This window comes from Mercurialis annua, linkage group LG4 (assembly GCF_937616625.2).
Source record: "Mercurialis annua linkage group LG4, ddMerAnnu1.2, whole genome shotgun sequence".
Classification (NCBI taxonomy): Eukaryota; Viridiplantae; Streptophyta; class Magnoliopsida; order Malpighiales; family Euphorbiaceae; genus Mercurialis; species Mercurialis annua.
Window position 1 is genome coordinate 26,225,637 of NC_065573.1, and position 27,511 is coordinate 26,253,147.

The 27,511-nt window shown below is 32.8% G+C and overlaps 4 protein-coding genes and 1 pseudogene across 4 annotated transcripts; 4 read left to right on the forward strand and 1 right to left on the reverse strand.

Annotated features, from left to right (window-relative positions):
- Positions 1-3,047: 3,047 nt before the first annotated feature.
- Positions 3,048-6,025, reverse strand: LOC126679491 (uncharacterized). The gene is made up of 3 exons (XM_050374533.2): positions 4,322-6,025; positions 3,693-4,234; positions 3,048-3,615 (listed from the first exon to the last, which is right to left on the reverse strand). Exons 1-3 carry the CDS (start codon positions 5,214-5,216, stop codon positions 3,139-3,141), a joined length of 1,914 nt encoding a protein of 637 aa, XP_050230490.1. The 5' UTR covers positions 5,217-6,025; the 3' UTR covers positions 3,048-3,138.
- Positions 6,026-14,275: 8,250 nt separating this feature from the next.
- LOC126676505 (synaptotagmin-3-like) lies at positions 14,276-18,617 on the forward strand (annotated as a pseudogene).
- On the forward strand, positions 18,321-21,460 carry LOC130015420 (L10-interacting MYB domain-containing protein-like). The gene is made up of 4 exons (XM_056105522.1): positions 18,321-18,394; positions 19,371-19,465; positions 20,325-20,656; positions 20,747-21,460. Exons 1-4 carry the CDS (start codon positions 18,321-18,323, stop codon positions 21,458-21,460), a joined length of 1,215 nt encoding a protein of 404 aa, XP_055961497.1.
- Positions 21,461-21,687: 227 nt separating this feature from the next.
- LOC130015421 (uncharacterized) lies at positions 21,688-23,116 on the forward strand. Its single transcript, XM_056105523.1, has 3 exons — positions 21,688-22,200; positions 22,339-22,495; positions 22,647-23,116. The coding sequence occupies exons 1-3, from the start codon at positions 21,688-21,690 to the stop codon at positions 23,114-23,116; spliced, it is 1,140 nt and encodes a 379-aa protein (XP_055961498.1).
- Positions 23,117-24,423: 1,307 nt separating this feature from the next.
- Positions 24,424-26,905, forward strand: LOC126677297 (RNA-binding protein CP29B, chloroplastic). The gene is made up of 5 exons (XM_050371847.2): positions 24,424-24,850; positions 25,086-25,187; positions 25,458-25,787; positions 26,222-26,328; positions 26,649-26,905. Exons 1-4 carry the CDS (start codon positions 24,515-24,517, stop codon positions 26,282-26,284), a joined length of 831 nt encoding a protein of 276 aa, XP_050227804.1. The 5' UTR covers positions 24,424-24,514; the 3' UTR covers positions 26,285-26,328; positions 26,649-26,905.
- The last annotated feature ends 606 nt before the right edge of the window (positions 26,906-27,511 follow it).

A 27,511-nucleotide genomic window follows, 5' to 3' on the forward strand; every position in this document is an offset into this window, starting at 1 on the left:
AATCTCATTGAAGAAGATGACTTCTGAAAGAGTAAACCTGAAAGACAAACAACCAATTGACCCAAAAAGCACTCCGGAGATAATCAACGTGACGGAAGATGGGCTTCTCAACTCCGGGGAAAAAAGCAACACCGGAGGGCTCTCTTTCTCAACACCCCAGTACCAAACTAATCCAATAAGAGGAAGCATCCCAATTGCTTTCAACCTAAGCACTGAAGAACAGGCACCAAATGCAGCGACACAAGATCCACACAGCGAAATGCTGAAAAAGATACTAGAATCTGTGCAGGCAAATCTTGACAGATTGGCTAATGAGGCCAAAAGAACAAACGACAGGCACGAAGAAACTATGAGAATGCTAAGGGAAAACTTCAGCCCTACAGCTCCCAGAAGAAGAGAAAGAACAAGAAATGCAAACCCAGGCCGACGGGAGACAAGGGCAGAAAACAACAAAAGCAAGGAACCTCGGACCAGAGGAAACGAAGAGAGGAACGAAGCAAGAAACCAACGAGAAAAGGAAACCAGCGAAGAGGAAAGTCCTGACAGAGAAAAATCTAACGAGGAATCACCAGAGGCACCCAGAAATGAGCACAACCAGGAGGACGCCCGAAGCGGTCTGAATACGAAACGAGACGAACGAAGGGAGAAGGAAAAAGAAGATGCCCCACCAAGGAGTAAGCGACAAGAAAGAGATGCAGGGAAAGAACAAAATAAGAAAAAACACCAAGAAGGAGAGGGCGAATCGTCAGAGACACCCCAAAAAAGCAAAGCCACATATGTGGTGGAAGAAGATCTAGAAGAGAAGATCGCCAAAGCGCTCAAAAAACTAAAATCTGAAGAATTGGATATAGAGGACCTCAGGCTGAAAGGATCACCCCTCTCGCCCGAGATCATGGAGGAAACCATCCCGTACAGCATGAAGCTGCCGACTTTGCCAATTTTCAATGGGGAAGGAGACCCCCGAGACCATACCTCTAGGTTCACAGCGACCATGGGGCTACTCAGCGTATCAGACGCCATCCTCTGCAGGGTTTTCCCTACCACGCTCACGGGCACAGCCCAGAGATGGTATAACAAATTAAAACCAGGCTCGATCAAAAGCTTCGCTTCGCTTTCAACAGAATTCCTCAACAGATATCTCACAAACATCCCAGCTAAAACCACTACCAGTATCCTAAGAGCCTGTATCCAAGAAGAAGGAGAAACCCTGCGAAGCTACATCGAACGATTCAACAAGCAAGCTATGAAGATAGACAACCTGAACGTCGACATGGCGACAGAAGCATTGCGAGACGGGACGCGATTCGGAAAGCTGGTGGACAAGCTGCTAGTCAATAAACCCACAACTTTCTCAAACTTAATGGGCATAGCTCAGAAATACTTCGAGTTAGACGAAGGGCGAAGGGCGATTCGCGGAAAGGAAGCAAAAGGAAAAGAATCAAAAGAGAGATCCAGAGAAAAAACCAAGTCCAAACCTGATGACAGAAGAGGAAGACCCGAAGAAAGCAGACGATTCGCCCCCCAGACAAGATATGAATCAAGATACGATCCCAGAGATGATGAGAATAACTTCACTCCATTAAACACCAGCCGAACTAATGTCCTCATGTGGATCAAAGAAAACATCAAAAACGTGGTATGGCCACCCAAAATGAAAGCAGAAGCAAGAGAAACCAGAAAGTACTGCAAATTTCACGACGATTACGGACACGAAACGGATAGCTGCAGAGACTTAAAGGTCGAGATCGAAAGAATGATCGACACAGGCGAACTGAGGAAATTTGTGGCCCGAAAAGAGAAGAGCAATGACAAGGGAGAAAAAAGAAACAGAGAAGACAAGCCAAAAGAAAAGGAAGACGAGCGCCCATCCAAAATTCTGGGAACCATACACATGATTAATGGTGGAGGGCATAGTAGCTCCACGATCAGGAGGAAGCAAAGGAAGGAAGTAATGAACATACGAGAAACTCACATGCCGCCAGTGATCTTCGATGTAGAAGACTATGAACACGTCAAAGCACCTCACAACGATGCTTTGGTAGTGACTACTATCATTGAAAATTGGAACATGGAGCGGATCCTTATCGACGAAGGAAGTGCAGTAAACCTCATGACGAATGCAGCATACAAAATGTTGGGAGGAACAGCGTCAAGGTTACGCCGAGTCCCAATTCCGCTATCAGGACTCGGTGGACCCTCCATCACCCCGCTGGGAGCAGTCACCTTGGAAGTAATAATCGGCCCAGAAAGAGGAATGAACAAGAAAATCATGTCACTATTTAACATAGTGGACATGGAATTGACATATAATGCCATCCTAGGAAGACCTTTCCTCCATGACTCGGCAGCGGTAACCAGCATCAGAGCACTGGCAATGAAGGTACCGACTGAAAAGGGAGTAGTGACGCTGAGAGGAGACCAAGGAATAGCCAAGAAGTGCTATGATGAATCAGTGGTGGATCTCCAAGAAAACAAGACCGAAAAGAAGGAAGAATAGGAATGAAAAACGACCCATCATCGGTAACGACTCTCCGTCTTACCAGATGGCGTCAAATCTATCTTTAATGCTTTGTATGCCATCTTTTTATCAATAAAAATTCAATTTCGCTACCATCTGATTAGCCAGACGAACCAATAAAGAAATAAAAATCAAGAACAGCCACGAATGATTAAATCAAAGACGAAAGAAGAAAAAATAAATTAAAGATCAAACTCAAGAAAAGCTAAAAGCCAAGAAAATGAGTTTAAATTAACTCAAAGCAAAATCGCCGAACCAGGCAAATCGCCACGAAAGGCTAAAAACCAAGAAAACGAGTTTAAATTAACTCAAAGCAAAATAGCCGAACCAGGCAGATCGCCACGAAAGGCTAAAAATGAGTTTAGATTAACTCAGAAAAGGCGAATCGCCAAAAAAGAGTTTAGATTAACTCGAAACAAAAACAAAAATAAAAAGAGTTTAGATTAACTCTACAAAAAGCAACGCCAAGAACAGGGTTTAGAGTAACCCTCGAGGCAAGACAAGTACATAAAGATAAGGCAAAAGCACATTTCGAAGAAAAACGAAGAAAATATATTCATAAATTGCGAATTACAAAAAGCAAAATTAATACATCAGCAAATACAATCAAAAGAAAACTACTAAACACGGTCTTTAGAAATCTTGACGAGGAGATCACGGGCGATGGCCTGGGGATCCAACCCGTTAACCCCAGAAAGATCAATATTGGGATTCTGCTCCAGAAGCTTCTTCCCAATCGCAAGGCGATACTCGCTTATCAGAGCAGAGTAAAAAGCCTTCGTATCTAGCAGACGGATGTGAAGACCTTCAACCTCCGTTCTAAGACTATCCCTCTCCCCACCAACAAGGGAATTGATCCGAATGAGCTCCTCGATCTCTTGAGTCAAGTCATCGGTCTTTTTCTCAATCACTTTCACTTGGCGATCATTAATCGCATCCTGCGCCTTGAGCTGCGCCAGAAGGGAATCATGCTCTTCCAAAGAGGCCTTCAATTTCGCCCTTTCAGACTCGGAAGTCGCCAAAAGAGCAGACAGACGCTCGACCTCCTCCTCGGCACACTGTCGGCGGTCGTTCAATACCAGAACAGATTGAAGGGCCTACACACCAGAAATAAACAAATAAGAAAGCAACTGAATACAAAAAACATATTATACTCAAGAAAGAAAGCACTTACAGAGAAACCATGAAAACAAGCCAGATCGGAAAGCTCCTGACCCGGCCTACCACAGAACCACGTGACATCATCAGGAATCGCCAAAGTCCGGATATATTCCGCTAGCACTCTCGGATTCAGCAAACTGGCAGGATCCTGACCTTCGACCCATTGAACCAAGTCTGGAGCAGAAGAGCTTCCAGGAAAACTCTCCCTCGTAGGAGAATCATCGACAACTCGACGTCTTTTTCTAGACGGAGAATCCGGGTCTCGACCTAGAGAAATCTCCCCCGAATCAGCAACAACAGGCCCCCCTGAGGCCACACCCCCAACTCCCCCCGAAACGATAGATGATGCTAGAGGGGGGAGTAGTGACGGAATCGCCTCGTCGCCGACTGGAACAGCCGAGTCATCACCATCATCATCATTTATAACAATAACCTCAGGCAACGCTACCTCGGCGGGAGCTAGGGGGATATCAACAGGAGCCCCATCCACGACAATGTCGCCAGGAATAACGTCGGCGATAGGAACGTCAGGACCACCCATCGGAACGTCCAAATCTACTTGAAATCCGGAAAGGAAATCGTCAGAAGAAGAAGACATCCTACAAAAGAAACATTAAAAAGAACTTAAGCAAATTAATATACCTTGAACAAAAGAGTAGCAAAGATCCGCCAAGCCTCGAGGAGGATCCTCCAAAGGAAACCATCGACTCCGAAGATGACTATTAACCAAGACATCTAAAATGGGACGCGACACAATACTACAGGAAGATATGTCAAAAGCAAGCTTTGACTCGGATAAACTTAAAGGAGAAGAATAGCTCCGAACTGGATGAGAAGAAAAACCATCCGAAAAATGAAGAAAAGCAAATTTATGATAGACAATAAAGAAGCGCCTTCGCCAGCGACTGGTTAGGCAAGGAAGATAAATACGAGATCGCCCTTCTCTACCAAGGGCGAAAACGAAGCAGCCATCACACTTCCTAAAGTCTACAAAATGATATAACACTTTGAGAGAAGGGGCACAGCCCCGGAGCCTACATGCCTCCGAAAAGGCGAGCACTACTCTAATCGTACCAGGGTAAAGTTGCCCTAGAGCAACCTTTAAATCCCTACACACTTCTACTAAAAAGGGATCCAAAGGAAACCTAAGACCAGCAGCAAATTGCTCTTCAAAAAGAACCGCCCTACAAGAAGATCCGGGAGAGTCAGACGCAGCCATATCGGCACCGGGTAATATTACCCTATAATCAAAAGGAAAACTATACTTAAAATAGATATCTAAGACTTCATCCCTACGAAGCTTCGATCGGGTAAAAGCCATAGCAGCGCAAGCATCTTCCACTCGACTAAGAGGCATCCTAGAACAGGGAATCACAAACATAAACACAAAATAAGGATCAAACAAAAAATATATTGAAGAACACGTTGAAGAACACATCAAAGAACAACAAGTACAGAAGAAATTTCCAGAATATAAAGCATGGAGAATATACAAAGAAGAAAGCCATATTAACATCCAAACGACGAAAGAAAACATACCTGAAAAATCTGGAGAAAACAAGTCACGAAGAATCAAACAATCAAACGAAGAACGAAAAGGAAATAGCTACAAGAAATGAGAGTAAATTCGAAAAGCAAAGTAAGAGGGAAAAGAAGAAATGCGAAGAGATTAAATACAAAACGCTTTTGAATCATTAACCGTTTAAATCATTAAATGCCGACACGTGGCAACACAGAATCTTACTAAAGAAGAAACGTCACCCACAAACATATGAAACGACTCGCCCGGAATGCAAAGCGACTCGCCCGCATAAAAGAACTCAGCTCCAAAAGAGCTAAAATCCACTAAGGCATAAATGCCAAACTACTTCAGCTCACTTGCGGGGGGGCTAATGATGGATACCGAATCCTACTGTAAGTATAATGGAGCCGAGTTGCAGGAGATCCACTCTCAGGCGACACCGGACTCCCCCTGAAGACGGAAAGATATGAAGGAGATACCGAATCTCTAAGATTCGGTAATACACTAATAAAGACCGAATCCCACATGATCCGCCAAGAGCGCGTCAGGTCCGGGATTCGGATAAACGACTAAATATGGAAACCTTGTCCTATTTGGACACAAACACTACATATGGAAGGATAAGCTCTACTTTAGGAAGATAAGACTATTTAGGAAGACGTTCCTAAATAGGACTCTTATCAGATTAAGGTAGATCTCGACAAATCAGGAGAATCCTTAAGATACGGCCGAATCCCTACAAAGTAGGATTCACCTACCTAATACAACTCTACTAGGTATATTCGTCTACTATAAAAGGAGCACGAGGTATGCCTAGAATCACAATTACATTCATATATTCAAAACGCTGCTCAAAGCTCTAAACTGACTTTAGCATCGGAGAGTTAATCGGACAACCACCGTCCGGTTAGCTTCTACCCTGTTTTGCAGGTTCACTCACCGGTTCAGAAGGCAGACTCCATCAGTTAAATATCAATTGTAATTAGGGGTGGGCATGGTTCGGTTCGGTTCGGTTTGGTTTAGTAAACTCCAAAACTAAACCATATTTTAAGGGAAAATATAAAAACCAAACCACGTCAAATATTTACGTAAAATTTCGGTTCGGTTAACCAAACTTTAGCATCAATTTCGGTTCGGTTTGATTCGGTTAATATAGATTTAGATAAATATTATATATAATTATACGTGTGTATTAGTTTATATATTTTATTTTCATATATGTATCTATACATACATATTAAATTTATATATAAATATTTCAATAAATAAATTTTATATTTATTTATACATATATAAATATAATAAAAATAATAGTATTGTAAACTTCGGTTTTTCGGTCGGTTCGGTTAACCACTAGTTGAAACCAAACCAAAACCAAAAACCATACTTTTTTATAATTTGAAACCAAACCAATCTATTTTAACCATTTTAACCAAACCAAAATTAATTTTAAATTGGTTTGAATCGGATTAATAGTTTGGTTCGATTTTTGCTCACACCCTAATTGTAATGAAAATTACTCATACTCTATAAAGATATGAGAATTATATAGGATATGTAAAAATGACCGACTAACCTATTAAGTAATTGAATCTAAATATTATAAACCACTTCTATTTTAAATAATGTATATTACAATATCAACATTAATAATTGTAATAAATTAAGTATAAATAGCGAGGAGGATCATACGTGTACACAGCCTCCGTTCTTCTCTCCACATGCTTAGTGCAGTCGTTGTTGGCAATTCAATGCATCAAACTACAATTTCTTTTGCTTTCATGTGTTCAGTTTTCTTAGTTATTAGTATTATAATTATTAGTTCTTTTAATTATTGTTTAACACTAAATAATATACTCTACATAACTTAAATCAAAGCAACAAAACATTTGTTTTAAAGTCATTTTAGAAACATATACAACATACATTGAACATTGATCTTAACCTGCAAATTTAATTGATAATTTATTTATGGTTTATGAATTTAATGATTAGTCTCTGTAATCGAAAATAAGTATCATTGGAATTAGTATAAAATTACAGTTCGTTAATCTGTACTTTTGGCAGTTGACATTAAATAATTAACTACTGGTACAAGATATTGTAATTTTTGGAAGTTAACCTATACTTTTGGAAGGAAATATGAAGCTTAAATTATGCTAAACACACGTTCAAACTAAGCTAATTTTTCTTTTTTACTAGAGTGGTGTAAAGAAAAGTGAATGAATTAAATTTGATCATTATATCTATAGATATATATATATATATATATATAAACATTTTACATTAAAAATGTGTCTCAATTATGCAGGCTTTGTTCTTGTAAATAACTCAAAAAATAACCAGACATTCATTCTCTTCTTTTGTTAGGAAGAAGCATGAGACCTTGTGAGCTACAAACCTAGTCTATCCTTTGATCTTTTTCAAGAGATATAAAATGTCATAACTATATATGATTATTTAAAATGCAATATAAACGAGAAAAATAATATGAGAGATTTTTGTTATTTGAATGCTTTTTATCATGTTAAATGTAAAAAGTATGTGAGCTGAAAAATAAATATAAATAATAGTAAAGTGTAAAATATATCAAAATAAAATTACCAATTAATGTTATATGCCAAACCTCAAATGGATAATTGTTTTCAATTAAATATTGACTAACAAAATATTTTACGGAAGGATATATTGATATATTATCACAAAAAATATATTTGATTATATTTTAAAATATTAAATACAATTAATTTAATATATGTCAAACTTATTTTTATATATATATGTATTATATTAAGTATTTCTATGAAAATTTTCATAAAGTATAACTATTAAAAGTTTATTTTTTCCTTTCAACTTGGTGCAAAGATCAAATAAGGTAAAGCCTACGACTTTGGACAAAAGGCTCACAAATTGGGTGTTCAAAAATGCCTTTAAGCTTGGCGTTTGATTTATTTTACCCCATCAATAATTGACTAATAATTTTTTACTGCCTCAACTTCAATACTCCAATTATTTTTTACCATCTCGGTTGAAGGGGTAATTTGAGTCAAATTAACAGACATGTGTGTTTCTTTCTGCCAAAATTATAAATTTATCCTTAATTGATATATTGTGTCAATTTCAACTGAGAAAATAAATTTTTCTTGAAAATTTAGCTTCATAGCTTCTAATCCCAAATAAATTCCTTCCAAGAATATAGATGACGAGTTATTACAATTTTGATTAGTACTTTTAAAGATTGTATGGCATAATATTGCAATTGGTTGTGATTGTAGAGGATGTGTCCTCTTTGTTTGAGCCACGAGAGCTAGCATATTGATGATAAATAAATATCTATGTATTATTAATTTAAAGTGGAATTAACTGTTTTAAAAATTATATACAAACTTTCAATCTTGACAATATCAAATATCAAATTTTAATTTCTTACAATTTAAACACTAATCAATTTTCTCTAAACAAACAGTGTTCATGTGAACGTCGAAACAATATTTATTTCGGCGTGTACGTCAGCATCTTTTTGACGGAAAATTGCCTGGTGTTTCAAATTACAAAATAAAAATAGCAGTACATATATTAAATTGTTAAAATTGAAATTTCGTGTTAATTGCAAGACACGTCAAAGTTCATAATTTTTAAAATAATTAAACCTTTAAAATATCTATTAAGTATCATTATTTTAAAATAACTGGAATCTAAAAATAGTATTTGTAAATTGTATGATAAAAACATTTTGATAAACTTTGAGGACTTATATCACACAAAAAAAAAACATCAAGAAATATTATGATAAATATAATTTATTTTGAAAAATCCATTATTTAAAATTTATTAATTATAACGAAATGTAATTCTATTGATATTATTTAAAATTAAAAATATATTATTTATAATAAAATGTAATTCTATTGATATTAACATTTTAAAAAAGAAAAAAAGAATCGATTCACCCCCTATATTTGGCTCGAAATATCAAAAAAGTCATTCTCGCTAGTTTTGGTAGAAATCAACCCGCAACTATGTCAAAGTGCAGTAAATCAGCTCTCCACTCTCATGCCATCAAGTGATATATACTCTCAATTTCAAAATATAAAAAAATTAAAATGATCCTTAACTTTATTTTATTTTTCAGATTAACATTTAATAAATTTTTATTTTTATTTATATTACTTATACTTTTAAACTTCAAAAAGAAAAATATTTTTTTAATAAATTTTTAGAGGCCTTTTAAAAAATAATTTTCCTTTTTTTGAAGATGAACACTGTTTATCCTCAAAGAAGATGAACTGAAGCACATTTATATGTTTAGACATTCATACACCAAACTCTCTCTATTGCAATCAATTTTTTATTTACTTTATTTATTGTGCATCAGTTTAACTGATTGTTTTTCTTTATTATTGATAATCATTCATTGATTAATTATTACGGTTATAGGTTAGTGAAAAGCCTTAAAAAAATCATATATGTGAGTTTGAATTTAGCTATAGAAAAATTATGTATATTAGTTTGTTGTTAAGTTTAAAACATTCTCATTAATGGATTACTAAAATCTTAATATTTAATTGAGTAATGAAGCAGAATTGGTTTATAATTCGAAACACTTTAAATCTTTTGGTGTTCTTTCTCTAAAATTAAACTCCCAACTATTTTTTAACCAAATTTTAATCTCTTAAAACTAATATATTCAACCCCCTTAAAGGTCTATTAGGGATTTCAAATAACCTAAAGTAAATCTTTAATAAATTGATTATAAATTTGAAATTAATTTAGTCTAATTATTTTTTTTCAAAAATATAATAATAAAGATAAATTGATAATAAATTGAAAGTAAACTAATAATTTTTTTAATAAAAGTAAACAATATATAAACATAAAATAAAGTGAACTCTTAGTAAATGGATTATAACCTCAAAATAAATTTTGTCTAATAAAATAATTTATTAAAATTTAAATAAGATTATAAATAAAAAATAACCAAAATCAAACTAGCTAAATATTTTATCGAATGTAAAAAAAAAAGTAAACTGAATGTAAAACTAAATTAGACCAACTTAAAATAATTTTATAGTAAATTAATTATAAACTTAAAATAAATATAATCTAAGTAAAATAATTTACTAAAAATTGTAATACATAAAATAAATTTTTATAAACTAAAAAATCAACAGATAGCGAAATTAGGTTTATAAAAAAATAAATTGAGTGAAATATTAAGGTAAATTGTATATACATGAATGTAAACCGAACAATTTTTTTAAAAAAATAAAGCAAATTGAATCGAACTGATATTGGGCGGTGGTAGGAAGAGATGACTGATTTGATGCAGACGGTCGATTTAAAATAACGTGTGATGATTATTTATTACTGCGTATGAAGAACAAGTGAAATGTTGACAAATGATACATTATTAAGAGGAAACTTATACTCCCTCCGTTCTTTTTTAGTTGTCCATTTAGCCAAATGAATTTGTTTACATTTAGTTGTCCATTTAGAATTTTAAAATAACATTAGCTATTATCTTCCAAATTTAACCCTTCCTAATAAATGACTTTATAACTCAATTTACAAAACATTTATTATATAGTAGGGTTATATTAGTATTTACTCCTATTATTTAAGACAAAATCCCACTATCTTAATATGTGCAATTTTGGCTAAATAGACAACTAAAAAAGAACGGAGGGAGTATATTATATATAATAATATGGACAATAACAAGCGATTGCTTGGTGGTAAAATATGTGGTGATTCATTTGAAGTTCACGAGTTTAACTCTTGATGGGAACAAAATGTAATGTCAATTAATTATTTTAATTGTTGATGGACCTAGATTGACGGACTTAGATTGACCAACTCAGATTGATTGATGTCGGGTTGACTATAATCGGACCGACGCAGGGGACTTTCGTCGAACCTCCGTTGGATTGCCGGTGGTCGGTTGCCGGACTAGTATCGGGTCGATCGAACCGACCGAATAGATGGAGGGTAAAGATCACATGGGACAAATTGTAAATTTGTAAAACTAATAAAATACTAACACATAAAAATCAATAATTATTCTATTTTATTATAAATTCACCTTATTTTAGCTAGGTTATAGGTGATTGTCGTATACTTGTCTCTTTTCTTGAGCGATTTTCGTAGATTTAAATTTTATGAGATCAATGTTATATAAATGTGGCTATCTTGCATATTTTCACAGATACCTTTTTATAAAAAACAAAGCAAGCAAAAGAAAAATGGCTTAATATATAACCTATGAAATTATACCCTTTTATCCATCTAACCCCTAAACTTAATGTTTCACCTATTAAAACTCTGAATTTGTTAAATAATTTGATTTGACCCCTAAATTTGATAAATACGTAAACATTGAACTCTTCTGTGTCTACATGGCACTTGAAACATTCTAAAAACATTTGTGTACGGAGGGGTTCAATAAGTTTAGAGGTCAAATTAGATTATTTAATAAGTATAGAGGTTCGATACGTGAGACGTTAAATTATAGCGGTTAAATGGATAAAAAAATACAATTTCAGAGTCAAACTTTAAATCCTGTAGCAAAAAACCCTAATTATGGAAGGATAAAAGATCAATGTAAATATGGACTGTTGAACTCATTGCCCATCTAAAACACACTAGTAAGTCGAGAGTTTTTAACATAAATACTAAAAACGCTCAAAACATATAAAAATATTGTGATTCATTTTACAAAATACTATGTTAATCAACTTAATTACAACAATAATGCGTTTTAAAATATATTAACAAACTCTAATATATTTTTTAGATATAAAAAATAACCATTTTCTCTAAATACCAATAAAGATAATAAAAAATGCATATTTGATTTTTTTTATGAAAACATACACTTCTTCATATTTTCTCGGTATATACATAAAGTTGTACATAAATTGCAGAATCATAAGTAATATACCATCTATATACATTAAGTGTACCATTATATATAATTAATATACCATTTATATACTGTAAATATATCATTTCTTTACAATACACAATACAAATATACTGAATATATCAGTTATGATATTTCAGATCTAATAATCAACAACGATGAGAAGAGTTGTGAGCGAAGGTGGCGTGGAAGACTAGCGAGCGGCGGCAGGATCGTGGAGGTGTTGTGCGAGCATAGGGGGAGGGAAGCGGCAACGGGAAGATGTCGGCGGCAAAGTTAGGGCTGACGACATACAAACGGCGCTAGGTCATGGATACAGTGTACGAGCAGAGAAAGAGTGAAATGGCAGCGGGAAGATATCAGCAGTAAACTTGGGGATGATTGCGTGAAAATAAAAAAATGGGTTAATGTCAAAAAAAATCACGAACTTTACAATTTTTCTCATTTTAATCGCGCCGTTCGTAGGTGGAGGTCAGTTTCCACCAATGAATGAGTGTCACCTCAGCACCGTGCATGAATTTGAGAAAAAATGGTAGTTCGTGCATGAAAATGAGAAAATTTAAACTGCGTGATTAAAATGAAAAAATGTGTAAAATTCGTAAATTTTTATGACAGTAACCCAAAAAAATTGAAGAAAAAAGTTTTGAGGGAAAATGTGTAAAATGTATATAGAGAAAAAGAATGATAATAAATATAGTAAATATGTAACTAACAAACTAAACACCGTATTTTTTTAAATCAAAAGTAAATCTAATATTCTGTAATTATTGTTATTTTTCCGTGTAATTTCTTCATAAAAGCATTTTCAATGAATTTTTTATAATTTAAATTTAGAATAGATAGTGTAAATGACTCTCTACATGTGGAGAATCATTCACTCTCTATTTCATTTTTTTTAAAAATTAAAATTTTAAATTTGAAAACAACTTAATTATTTTTTATTTGGAATGTATTATTTTATATTTTTAATATAAAAATAAAATAGTATAAAGAGTCTAGAAAGACTATTGAAGTGAATATAAAAATTTTACTGTTTATTTTGTTAGATGCTATTTATTTTATAAAAGATGCTTTTTAGATAAAGAGTACTATTGTAGTTGTAAAAAGTCAATAAAAAATTCTAGACATATATAGAAAAGTTGTTACTACAATGTCTTCTCATAAAAAACACATGACAAATTTAATTTAGATAAAAAGTTCCTTACAATTCCAACCCTAATTTTCTAAGGTTTCTGTCGCCACTCATCTCATGGGAGGTGGTTTTTTGGCCAATTTCTAGCCAAAAGTCACCTCCCTCCCTCTAATTTTCTCTATTTTTCAACAAATAAATACTATCTATTTTATATTTATGTCTTTAACTTTTTATTCTTTTCTCCCTCTATGGTTTCATCTACCCTATATGGGTTTTACTCACCCTAAATGGGTTGCTTTTTCTTCAAATAGGAGGCTTAACAAGGTATTTGCTCTTGATTTCTACATGAAATCTTAACAACTACAGTCGGAATCCGCTTGGTGGTTCTTCGTTTAGGAGTCGATCAGAACAAGTGGTGCTGGCAAAGTTTGGATTTTCTTGTGCTTCCATTTGTAGATTAGTTTGTAAATTTAATTTTACAGCTTGATTTCTACTCCTGACGATATTATAGATCTAAGGAATTCTTGTTGTAATTTTAGATTTATGTTTAGATCTAGTTTTGTGGTTTTATTTTGGCTGACACATTAAGATGTCAAATAGCCTCACCTGTTGTAATTTTCTAGTCCCGTTTTGTGGCTAGATGCGAGACTCTCGTAGTCGTTTTCTAATCTTAGATGAAACCATCTTCTGACAAAAAAAAACAATGTCTTCTCATTTTTAAAGGAGCGCTCACAATTTAAAATTTTCATTCTTTATTGATGATGAAAGCTAAAGTGATAATTAGTTTCATTTTAGTTTTTTTATATATATATGGATGGCTCATTTGATAGTCAAAAACCCCATAATTGTTTTACAGTATCATCATTTAATTTATTGTGATGATGAGTTGTTATTTTATATATGAATACTTTCACTTCATTTATTGAAGTATAGCGAATTTTTTAAATAACTATAATTTGTAGACACGTGTGCTAAAGTAATCCGCAGCGTTTGAAACCAAATAGAACGAAACTCTGTTTTGTCAGTTATCATTTCGCGCTCTATCCCTTACGTTTCCGATTTCATTTTCTTTCCACTTTCATCTTCTCCTTCAAGTTTTGATTAATAGCATTACTTAAATCTCTCTTACTTCTTAAAACAAAACAAAAATTCCAACACTTTCTTATCTTGAATTATGAGAATTTTGAGTAGTTTATTAGGATTTATTGGTTTTGGAACTGGAATTCCACTCGGGTTTTTAATTGGTTTCTTTTTATTCATTTACTCTGAACCACAAAATGTTAAGGTACGTAGCATGTATGATCACCATTTTCTTATATTCTTTTTGTTAGTTGTTTCAGAATCGAGACTCGAACTCGAGACCTTTCACTGAATTAAATTTGCAGGACCCGATAATGAAGAAGATTCATGAATTGGATACTAACTCAATGCTTGATATCTTGCCAGAAATTCCTATGTGGGTGAAGCACCCTGATTTTGATCGAGTAAGTTCTATTATAGATTGGCTAAATTCAGTATTTTTTAAATTTAATAATCATTAGTTATGTTTATAGTTTTTGTAAAATAATTTTTCAGATTGATTGGTTGAATAAGTTCATATCCGAGCTGTGGCCTTATTTTGACAAGGTGATGATCACGAACTCAAAGAATTAAGGGATAATTACTATTAAACCCCCTGAAATTAGATTAAATTTACCGTTTCACCCTTATATTTTGAAAAGTCACTTAACCAAACCGTGATTTTATCTTAAATTCAGGGGGTTGTTAGTAATTACATCAAGAATTAATCTTGTTTTTAACGATAATTTGCTTTGATTGGGGTTGCAGGCAATATGCAGTTTAATTAGCAGAAAAGTTAGTCCAATTTTAGCAGAGTACACTGAGAAGTTTTATGTAAAGTCTATAGATTTTAAGAGGTTCAGCCTTGGTACTATTCCTCCTACAATTCATGGTAAGTATAATTGATATATTATAAGTTTTTCTTTCAATTTAGTGTTTACTTTTGGGATTGATGATCATTATGGACTAAGCTTAATTTAGAATGGACTAAACTGTAAGAATATATGTTGTTCAGGTATCAAAATGCATGAAACTAATGAAAAAGAGTTAGTAATTGAGCCAGCAATTAGATGGGCTGGAAATCCTGACATTACTCTGGTGCTCAAATTATTATCTCTACCCATCACATTACAGGTTAGAATAGTTTTATGTACTTTGACAAATTGTATACTTATATGTAGTCTAGGAGAAATTCTATAGCAAAATATGCTATAGAATTCATAATTTTATTTGTATTTAATCCTTAAATTTACAATTTTTTGAAAACGGTTATTAAAAAATTAAATTTCTGTAGCTGTTTGTTTAGCTGTTGGATGTTCAAGTATTTGCAGCACCAAGGATAACCTTAAAACCTCTTGTGCCTACTTTCCCTTGCTTTGCCAGTGTTGTAGTTTCTTTGCTAGAAAAGGTAAATATAATTTTTTTTTCTTTTAGATTTTTTTTCTGAGTATGAACTAGGTGGATGATTTATATCGAATTGCACACAGCCGCGTTTAGACTTCGGATTGAAATTGCTTGGAGCTGATGTTATGGCTATTCCTGGCTTGTATCAATTTGTTCAGGTACTTTTGTTGTTTGAATATGTTAAATTAATTTCAGTTATTGTAATTAAAAATTGCAGCATAGACTTTGATTTTTGATTTGATAGTGATATCAGTGTAATATTGTAATGTCTAGTGGTTAGTTGACCTTCCAAGATGTGGCAACAATAACTTATATGGTCATCATGATTATCCAAAACTATCAAAATAAATCTGATATTTCTCTTACATGTACATCACGTTGCATCGAAACTTCTCGAGTTCAATTTCTTATTACGTCATGTCCATTTCTGTGCAGCATGTACATAAACAAATGCTATATTACAGAAGTCAACTTGTCTTTTTGATATTTATATAGCTGAAGTGGGTCATATTATCTGTTTTATTGGTCGTTAAATCTTTAAATAACTCAGATTCTTGTTCATATGCTTTTTAGTCTCCTATATTATTGACAGATGCAATGATGAAACAATTTTCTGATATTTTCCGAGATAATGTGGAAACATCTGGAAAGTTTAGTTTAAAACTATTCTTAGATTTAGAAGATGTTTGTTTTTTCACTTAAGAATAGCTTGTCATAGATTGAGCAGCTAGCTTGAAATGGAAATAGTTTCCGAATAAAAAAATTCGGATGATAAATAATTTACTTCTGACGAGATCCTGATAGCGATTAATTATTTTAATTTAGGCATTCAATCAGAAATGGCTATTCTTGTGTACTGCAATGACATATTTTCATTGCAAACAGGATCAAATAGGAAAACAAATTGCTAGTCTCTATCTTTGGCCACAAACACTTGACATACAGATTCTTGATGGTTCAGTGTAAGTATTTATGCTAAGCTGTCATGATAGTTACAGTAGTTAGTTTCTCGCAAGTCGTGTTGCACGGAAATGAAAATGCTGAAACAGAAAATGAGGAATCCATATTTTTTTCTGTAAGAGTAGGCCAAGTTTTAGAGATTTTAAAAAGTTTTCAGTAATGGAAACAAAATGCCGAAACATAGAACTCAACAAGTTTTTGTGTTGGAAAGTAGCTAATGTAAATGATCAATTACATCTCATTTTGGCATCAATGGTAGAGGGACTATCAAAAGACCTGTGGGAATTCTGCATGTAAAGATCGTACGAGCAATCAAACTTCTGAAGATGGACTTATTAGGAACTTCAGATCCTTATGTAAAACTTAGCATGTCTGGTGAGCGACTTCCAGCAAAGAAAACTACTGTTAAGATGAAGAACCTTAACCCGGAATGGAACGAGCTCTTTAAGCTCACGGTCAAGGATCCTGCGTCTCAGGTTCTTCAGTTACATGTTTATGACTGGGAAAAGGTACGAAATGCCATATGTTGCACTCGAGTCCTAAATTTCTGCTTTTTATTTGTGTTACCATTTTGAAACTCCGAATCTTTATATCTGATTTCACAGGTTGGGAGTCATGATAAGCTAGGAATGCAGATAATTCCGTTGAGATTACTTAATCCATACGAAACGAAAAAATTGACACTCAGATTTGGTGAAGAACACAAACCCAAATGATCCTCATAACAAGAAATACAGAGGAAATCTCGTTGTGGAGATAACATTTAATCCTTTCAAGGAAGATAGTGATAGATTTAGCGGACCTTTAGATAATAACTATGTGAGAAAAATAAGTGAAATTGGAAGAATTCCTGAAGCCATTTCATTACATGAAGGTGGTTTGCTTTTAGTTACAGTTCAAGGAGCTGAAGATGTTGAAGGACGACGTCATAATAACCCTTACGCATTAGTTATATTCAGAGGAGAGCAGAAGAAAACTAAGGTAATTGACAAAAAGTTTAAATTTCCTGTGAATTTATGTCTCTTTTGCAATATACAAAAAAAAAAGTTGCTTCTAAATGTATTTGTCATTAAGAATGTTAGGTTAACCTGGTTCCTTATATAAAAGTATGATTTTTTTCATGGATGGTATGACTCGTGATGTAATGAAAAGTTTGTATTTCTACATGATAAACTGAATTTACTTGAGAATTTCTCGATATTATGCTAGCGGGAGATTTCTCTGTGTATGGCATATACATTTTTGAAGACTTGCTTTGCGACTATATATTTGCTTAGGTGATAAAGAGAAGTCGAGATCCAAATTGGAATGAAGAATTCGAGTTTGTGTTAGAAGACGCTCCATTGAAGGAAATGATCCACATTGAAGTGATGAGTAAGAGGACGGGATTCGTATGCCGATCCAAGGTTTGTACTTGATTTATCCATTAGTATCTATTTACTTGAAGAAGTTATATACAAATATACAGTAGGTCTCATAGTTGTGTATAAATTGTTGAAGGAAACATTGGGATATGTGGATATTAATCTGATGGATGTAGTTTACAATGGACGAATCAATCACAAGTATCATTTAATCAACTCTAAAAATGGTGCCGTAATAGTTGATATTAGATGGAAGCCCCTTTGAGGAAGTTGCTATAATGTGGTATCCTATGGATGAGTTCTATGTACATCGCCGGTACGAAGGCTGTATAAAAGAGGAGAAAAACGGCTGGTGACATTTTCACGTAAAATTTAACGCACCTTATTGTATAGATTCTTGTAATATTTACATTTCGAGTGTGGTGTTTAAAAATTTAAATTGTATGAAAGGAAAAAGAAACAGTAGAAACAAGTTTTGCACATGAAATGGTGCGCTTGTACATATAATCATACAATTCTTTCACTAGATACTGTAATTGTTAGTAATTTAAAAAGTTACAGAGACGAACCATCAATATTGATTTGTTAAATTTATTAGAATTATTTTGTGATTGGTTCTCGGGAATATGAATAAATGTATGAACATAGTTTTGTTTTTATTTTTGTTTTGTCATCAAATAATATAATGTATATATACCCCAATTTTAATTTTAATCTTTTTTATATTGTTAGATTACTAATTTCTTGTCCGTGAATGTAACCAAATTGGCATACCACATAAATTCTTGTATTTGTTTTTATATTATGTGTATGTGTGAGTTATTTAATTGATAGACAATTTTGTCCGTAATTACCAACATTATAAGATTCATTGTCAAATTATTGACAAAAAAAATCCATCGCTTATAAACTAATGGGTAAACCTATGCCGACCGAGTAACGACATATATTTCGACGAACATTATTTGTTGGTAAATGCATCAATACTTTCTATACGTTTGACCTTTAATCGCTAATTATTGGTGAAATTCATTTGGCCAGGCAAAAGTGCCGCTACATTCCTACCATTATTCTCGATAGATTTTACGTCGAACCTATTTTTCCATCGGCAGTCTGTCGTATAGGACCGGCACTGTAGATTAAAAAAATTCGTATAATAGATTTTTATTTGTATGTTGAAGATTTTATGGAGATGAGTTGTTTATCTGCATTGAATGAATTTATCTTACCTCCGAAAGCATATGTGTCCATCTAATAATTTAGTGGGCGTTTGGTTCAGCTGTTTTGAAGAGCTTTTCGCTTTTGCTTTTCAAAAAGCTCTATTTTAGGTGTTTGGTAAGATATTTGAATCAGCTGTTGGCAGCTGTTTCCATCTCAAACAGCTCCGTTTCCAACAGCTCCAATTTGAAGCTTTTTCTCAAAAGTTCTTTTTTTATTTGTTTATTGACAAAACTAACCCTAACTTTATTTCTTATATAAGAGAAGACCTAATTCTATTTGAGGTCTATTCAGTTTTCTCTAACGTCTATTTTCTAAAATATACGTCAATCAAAATTACTCATAACTGTTGAGAAAATCAAGATATACAAGAATAACTGTTTTTGTGCTACTCCACAAGGTATGTTTATCGTTCTTTTGTTTGTTTAAATTTTTGTTTGGAAGTACTTTTATATCTGGGTTATCATGTTGGGTAAAATTCAATTGATAAAATATACTTATTTGTTTTCGTTGTTATTATGCAGCTACTGGTTTAAATTTTTAACACAAACCAAATTTTCATAATTGGTACAAGATGATGCATGTATGCTATTGATTATGTAGTTTTAAATTTATCTGTTGCGATTTGTTGTTATTATGTAGTTACTGCTTAATTTTTTGCGTTGTTAATTATAATTTTTCTAAGTGCTGTAATTTGGGTTAAGGTGGGTCATTGTTAAAAAAGATAATCATGTACTGCACTAGCTGAATAATGCACAACGTTTTACCCAAATTTCAAATTATAACTATATATTATGGTACATATATTAGTAATATATGTACCCAATAATTTTGTTTGTTTATATGATATCTTGTCAATTTGCATGGCCCGACATCTAAATTATGCATGTATTTATAGTCATTTTTATTTCTCCTTTGCATCAGATTGTTATTTTTTATTGGAACAATTCAATTCCTAAGGTATAAATAAATAATTTATCGCAAGTATATTTGCTTTGTGTGATTCTTTGTTCCATTATATTTGTTATATTATTAATAAGAAGTATATTTAATTTTGATTATAGATATAAATATGTCTCGCAAGTGTAAGACTAGCGGAAGAGTCACTTGGACAAATGAGCAATTTACTTCATTTGTTGACATATGTGTTAAAGGTACTAATATTGGTCAGAGAAGTGGAGGTGGGTGGGGTGATAGAGGGTGGATTTGGGTAGAAAATGAGATGAAACTTGTTGGCTTAGTATTTACTAGAGAACAACTAAAACATAAATGGGATTGGATGAAAGAACAATGGAAAATATGGAAAGAATTGAAAGGAAAATCAACTGGATTAGGATGGAATCCTTTTACCGGCACAGTCATGGCATCTAATGAATGGTGGGATGAAAAAATTAAAGTAAGTTCTTTTTCTAAATATAAGTAACTTTTGTTTTAACAATAAAAATAGATTAAGTAATTGATCAATAATTTATTTTTCATGTTTTAGGAAAATCCAAGTTTTGCAAAATTTCGTGAAAAGGGAATCGGTAAAGAGCTTTATGAGAAATACGAAATTATATTTTTGAGTACCGTGGCTACCGGAGATTATGCATATGCTCCATCTTCTGGAATTTTACCTAGTGATATTGAAGAACTGTCACATGATGATGTGCTTTCTACTCAACAGAGTGGTTATCTAGAAAATAATTTTAATGAACATCTAAATGAGATGAGTGGTGGAGGATTAGGCAACGAACAATCGTTTACTGAGCTCCTTTTTGGAACAACAAACTTAGAAAATGTTGGAAGTAATACTAGTCAAGGAAGTGGTAAAAAGCAAAAGAGAACAGGATCTCCAGCTGATGGGCGAATGAATAAGAAAGGGGGTAAAGAAAAAAAATTATCGGGTACTGAGCAAGTGACCAATATTGTTAGAGAATTGAATGAAGGTATGCAGGAAAGTATGAAAAATAAGACTACTGCATTATGTAGAGTTTTAGGGGATCGCCCAGGTTGTTCCATTGAAGAGGTTATGAAAGATGTTCTTTCTTTACCACAAATGCAAGAGGCAAGCGATATTCATTTTTTTAGTACTTTATTGTTGGATCAAAAATCAAAAAGAGAGATGTACTGTACTTTGAAAGATACTGGGACAAAGTGGAAATGGCTTGAATATCATCACACATTATGGGTGAAGGGCATGTGGAAACCGAACAACTAGAAGTTTTTCTTTTAATCTTTTTAATATTTAGAATAATTTAAAATTTTGGTCGTCTAACCCTTAGCATTATTTTGGATGTTTGTTAAAAAGTTTAAGGATTTGGATATTTTATTTTATTTAAATGAAAACTTTGTTATATGTGATATGCATTATTATATTACAAATATATCTATTATTAGCAACTACAGTTGTCTCTGATTAATATTACTTACTATTTTTTTATAGATATGAATGACGTTCAAAAAATTATTTTTGAAGATGACAATGATGATGATCAAATTTGGGAAAGAACAATCTATGCTGTTGGAATTGTATCAGAATCATATTTCAGGTACAATTATAAAGAACCATGCATGGATTCATTTCAAACAGGGATGATGTGGTTACTAGAGATTATGAGGGGAAATGATAAAAGATGTCTTAACATGTTTAGGATGGATAAAGATACATTTATTAACCTTTGTCAAGATCTTGAAAAATATTATGGTTTAGCTGCTTCACCAAGAATGTCAACTTTAGAAAAAGTTGGTATATTTTTGTTTATTCTTTCCCTGGGAGCTTCAAATCGACAAGCTCAAGAACGTTTTCAACGATCAGGTGAGACAATTAGCAGAGTCTTTCGTGAAGTATTAAAGTCAATGATGCGATTTTCTATTGACGTGATCAAGCCAAAGGATCTTACGTTTTCTACGATTCCTTTAGAAATACAAGATGATGAAAGATACATGCCTCACTTTAAGGTATTTATTTATAAAAGTTAAGTTTGATATATATATATATATATATATATATATATATATATATATATATATATATATATATATATAAGTCTATTTATTTATAGAATTACTAATACATATATTAACTATGTAAAATAGGATTGCATTGGAGCAATTGATGGAACTCATGTATCAGCATGTGTGGAAGAACATGAAATTATTCGATATATTGGTAGAAAAGGAGTTCCTACACAAAATATTATGGCTGCTTGTAGTTTTGACATGCAATTTACTTTTGTGTTGGCTGGATGGGAAGGTACTGCGCATGATGGACGAATTTTTCAATGTGCTATCCATAAAAAAACGTTAAATTTTCCTAAACCACCTCCAGGTATATTTTATAATTTGCTTAACAGCTATTATTATGATGCTAAAATTAATTTTAATATATTTTATGGTATTTATAGGAAAATACTATTTAGTTGATGCTGGATATTCACAAATAGAAGGATTTCTCGCACCTTATAAAGGAACTAGATATCATCTACCTGAATTTCAACGTAGCGGTCGACCAAAAGGATTAAAAGAAACTTTCAATAGGTGGCACTCGTCTCTTAGGAGTTGCATTGAAAGAACTTTTGGAGTTTGGAAAGCAAGATGGAAAATTTTACGATTGATGCCTTCTTATCCATTTCATGTACAAAGAGACATTGTTATTACATCAATGGCGTTACATAATTATATTCGAAGAAAAGCTCTAGATGATCCGGCATTTTCACATCTGGATAAAAATCCCAATTTCATGCCTCCTGATATATTTAATAATTTGAATGACGACCGATCAAGTGAAAATTGTGAAGAAGGCGAAACTGCACAGATGAAAATAATAAAAGATCAAATTGCTCATAGTTTAATTAGAGCAAGAAGAGATTTGTAGGATGTTCATTTTTTTAAATATTTAGAAAAACAAATATTTATTGAAATATTTTATTTGTTTATTTATTGATTTTTTTTAATTATATTGTATGTTAGTTAATTATTTTTTTTGAAGTTTGCATGAATTCTAATTAATATGCTTATATATAAATGATGTCTATATTAGTCATTTTACTAAGAAACAACAGCAGCTCAATAAAATTTACCAAACACCAATATGAATCAGCTACCAGCTAACAGCTAACAGCTACCAGCTAACAGCTAACAGCTATCAGCTATCAGCTGCATCAAACAGCTGAACCAAACAGGGCCTTAATAGTTTTTGCAGCCTAGTGGCAATGCTGCAACCAAGTCGCCAACTTGGGTCTAACTCCGTTAAACTTAACGATGTCAATTTGAACACACCCGTTGACGTAGTGCTCTCCGAGCCACACATTTTCTACACAAGTTTTAGATAACCTGACAAAGTTTGAAACATATAGGTTTTTTAATATAATTTTCTTATCCATAATTTTGAATTAAATCAAGTATATAACTATGCATAAGCTTAATTTTCCATATATATTGTGTTCCAACCCAAAAATGGCCTCTTAAAAAGCAAATCTCAATAAATAAATAACAATTGTGATAATTTTAAAATCAAAGATAAATAGAAAACACTAAAAATATTATTTTAAATAAAAATTAGTGTAGTATTTTTTTTAAATTATTTTATTTTATTTAAGTAAACACATTTTTTTAACAATTATATTTAATTTAAATTGTCTAAAAAGGGAATAATTGGTTTATTGAAATTATTCTAGGGTAGAAAAACAACTCTAATATCAAAATTTTCCTTTTCAAAAACTATATTTATATATCAACATTTCTCAAATGATATTATTAAAATTTTAAATTTATTAATGATTCAAAAAGTATAGTAGTATTTTTCAGAACTCAATATCAAACTAACAATACATAACCTACATAATTTTAAGCAATTTTGCAAAATTGTAGTTATTATAAAGGAGGGAAAACCTTAAAATGTGTTTAATAAATTTAACAAAAAAATTCATTTTTACTAAAATAATTAATAATTAATAAAAAATAAATTTAATGAAATTGTTTATTGTTTAGGTTATAATAGAGAATTGATTTGAATTTTATATTTAAAGAATTAAATTTCACTCTTTATATATAGAAAATTAATACTAATATCTTATTTTTTATGAAAAAATTTAAAGTAAATTATTCTTGGAATTAAATATTTAAAAGAGTATCCCTAGCAGGAAAAATATCTCTATAAAAATCGTCTTTATAAAAACCTCTCTACTCTAACCTAAAAAACCTTATCCTTCATTTTTGCATATCTCCTCCTCTCTATCCTTTCAAAATTTTCATAAACCCAAACAGCACAGCCATGTCTACGGCTTCAGCTTCTTCACTGGTTCTCCCTTCTCTCAACCCCAAAACCCTCTCTTTATGTAACCCTAACAGACTTGTTTCCATCTCTTTCAAGCTCCATGCCAAACCCTCTTCACTCTTTCTTGTACAACAACAACGCCAAAGTCTTTTTGTCCGACACGTAGCTGTTTCCTCTGAATTCGGACAAGAAGAGGATCTTTCTAGCGACGGTGGCGGTGGCCGTAGACTCTCCGAAGAGCATAAATTGTTTGTGGGTAATCTTCCGTTTAATGTTGACAGTGCTCAGCTTGCTGGCTTGTTTGAAACTGCTGGAAATGTTGAGATGGTTGAGGTATAATTTTATATTTTTCTCAAGTTTTTCTTTTTTGCTTTCTGGGTATGTTTGCTTTTGAAGTTCTAGTGATAAGGGTACTTCAATTTGTTGAAAAGATTCAAAATGTTATCTGTTTTGACAAAATTAAGGATGGCGATAGAGTTGGTTGAGTTTTTTTTCGTTGAATTCTGTTTTTAACAGGTTATTAGGCTGATATGCTGTAACTGAAGTGTCTGTTTTTGTTTCTGTATAGGTGATATATGACAAAGTGACTGGAAGAAGCAGAGGATTTGGTTTTGTTACCATGTCGTCGGCTCAGGAAGTTGAAGTGGCTGCACAGCAGTTCAATGGCTATGTAAGTAGAATTGTGTTGTGTGTATAATGTATAATGATTGGTTTTGTTTGGTAATTCTTGTGTGAATGGAAATGTATGGATACAAGGTTTTGTTTTGTTTCTTTAGTGCTTTGTTTTAGAATTTACTACCACTGTGTTAATTTGGTGCAACTGTATGTTTTGTGGTATCCCTGTCCAAGTAATTGTGGCCTCATGTCTATGACAATTCTATATTGAATAATTTAAATGCTGATATATTGTGTTGTTTTTAAGAGTTTGTTGCTATTTTAGGAACTTGAAGGAAGGGCAATACGGGTTAATGCCGGACCTCCTCCCCCGAAAGAATCTTCCTTTGGTGGAAGCCCTAGATTTGGTGGAGGTGGTGGTGGTGGTTATGGTGGTGGCGGTGGCGGTCAATCTGATGGCAACCGGTTGTATGTTGGTAACCTTTCTTGGAGTGTTGATAATTCGGCACTTGAGAGCTTCTTCAGTGAGCAAGGGAAGGTTGTCGATGCCAGAGTGGTTTATGACAGGGAGAGTGGTAGGTCAAGGGGCTTTGGTTTTGTTACCTTGAGTTCCGCTGAAGAGGTTGAGAATGCCCTCGAGTCCTTGAATGGCGCTGTAAGTTTATCTTGTACTTTTCTTGTTAAGTTATAACTGAAGTTTGTATGCCTTGTACTTAACCTTGATTGTTAGTTGTGGAGGTTATGTAAAGTTTCTAATGTGTTAGTGGTGGGTTTTCTGTGTTGGTGGCTTAGGGAGTTGGGATATGATGAATTTAGATGAATCTGTATTCTGTCTAGTTGGTTCTTATACTTCATTTGGCAAAATCTTTTAAAGCTGTGTATATTTGATGAAGCCATCTGGTTTAATACCACATGAAGTATGTGTCAATCTTACTTGGTTTTATTTTTTCATCTACAAGTTGTGTAATTGCACTCTTATGTACATCAAAATCCTGGAGAAAGTCCTGTCATACTTGCAGTGTTCTTTTTGATTGTTAATAGTTACAATTTAATTTCTACTTCGTGAAATACTGAAATGTGCTGGTGCAGGATTTGGATGGCAGATCAATTCGAGTCTCCGTTGCAGAATCTAAGCCAAGGCGTCAATTTTGAGTACTAAACATTTCCGCTTTTTTACCCTGAACAAGATGTTACAGGTACTGCACTTCAGCTTCATCTTTCCTGTTGGTTGGATATGCATGAAAACGGAAAAAAATCAACCTTGAATCCTAAATAACATTTGGTCTATCTTCTAGCTATATGTTAATCTTTTTAAGAGATAATTACTATATGTAAATCTATTTAAGAGATACTATCTCCTGCAAGTTTATATTAAAAATTATTGTTTTCCGCTTGCATTTTAAAACAATATTTTGAATAAATATCCTGGGTGTTATTAACCATTGCTTGTTTTTATGTCATGATTCCAGTAAGAATACTTATAATTTGCAACTTAAAACCTATTTTTCTGCGGCAGGGACTTGGTAGACGAGCAAGTGCAGTGTGGTGCTCATGCGAAGTAGTCCCCGGATCATGAGCCATGCATCTAGATGAACAAGAGCCCTGCATTGGTGTTATTTCAATGTATGTTTTGGGTGCTGTGATCCTGATGAAAATCTCATATGTAGGCTATTGATAGATTTTATGAACCTGTTACTTATTCTGGTTTCAGCCTTTTGCCGTGTCTATTTATCATAACTGAGTTGAGTTAGTTAATGGAATTCCTCTTGCAAATTCGTTTTGTATGCATCATTTGTGGAAATATGTTGTGCATATGATCATGCCAAAAAAGAAAAGAAAAAAACTGAACCTATCTGTTTACAAAATGACTTGTCAATTAGAATCTTATAAACCTGCATATTTCCATTGTTTGGAATGCATTTCATCATCAGAGATCACCTCTGATTATGCTATTGCTCATGAGCCTAATTGATTTTTTTTAATTTTATATACTTATTTCAATTATTTTACGGAGCTCAAATTCTCAAATAAAACTCAATAATATGTAGATTGAAATTAAAATATAAAATCAGATTGAATTTAAATTTTATGGTATTCAACTTGATTTGGTTCAATTGTTAATATGGTAATGACCAAACATGGTAGTAATAGAGTATTATTCAACATAATCATATTTATGTGTAGTCAAGTTTTGATTCGGCAATATAGTTAGAAAAAAGGGATAAAATAGAGTAGAGACTTCCTCTCCCATATCGTCTTGAATAAAAGAACTATCGTCATGGAGATGGACTGTTTATCAAAATTTCGTTACTTCAGTTTCATCTTTCCACTCTAATTGCCTTGGGGCAAGCATAACATACAAAGGCTGTTTCCTTTCAA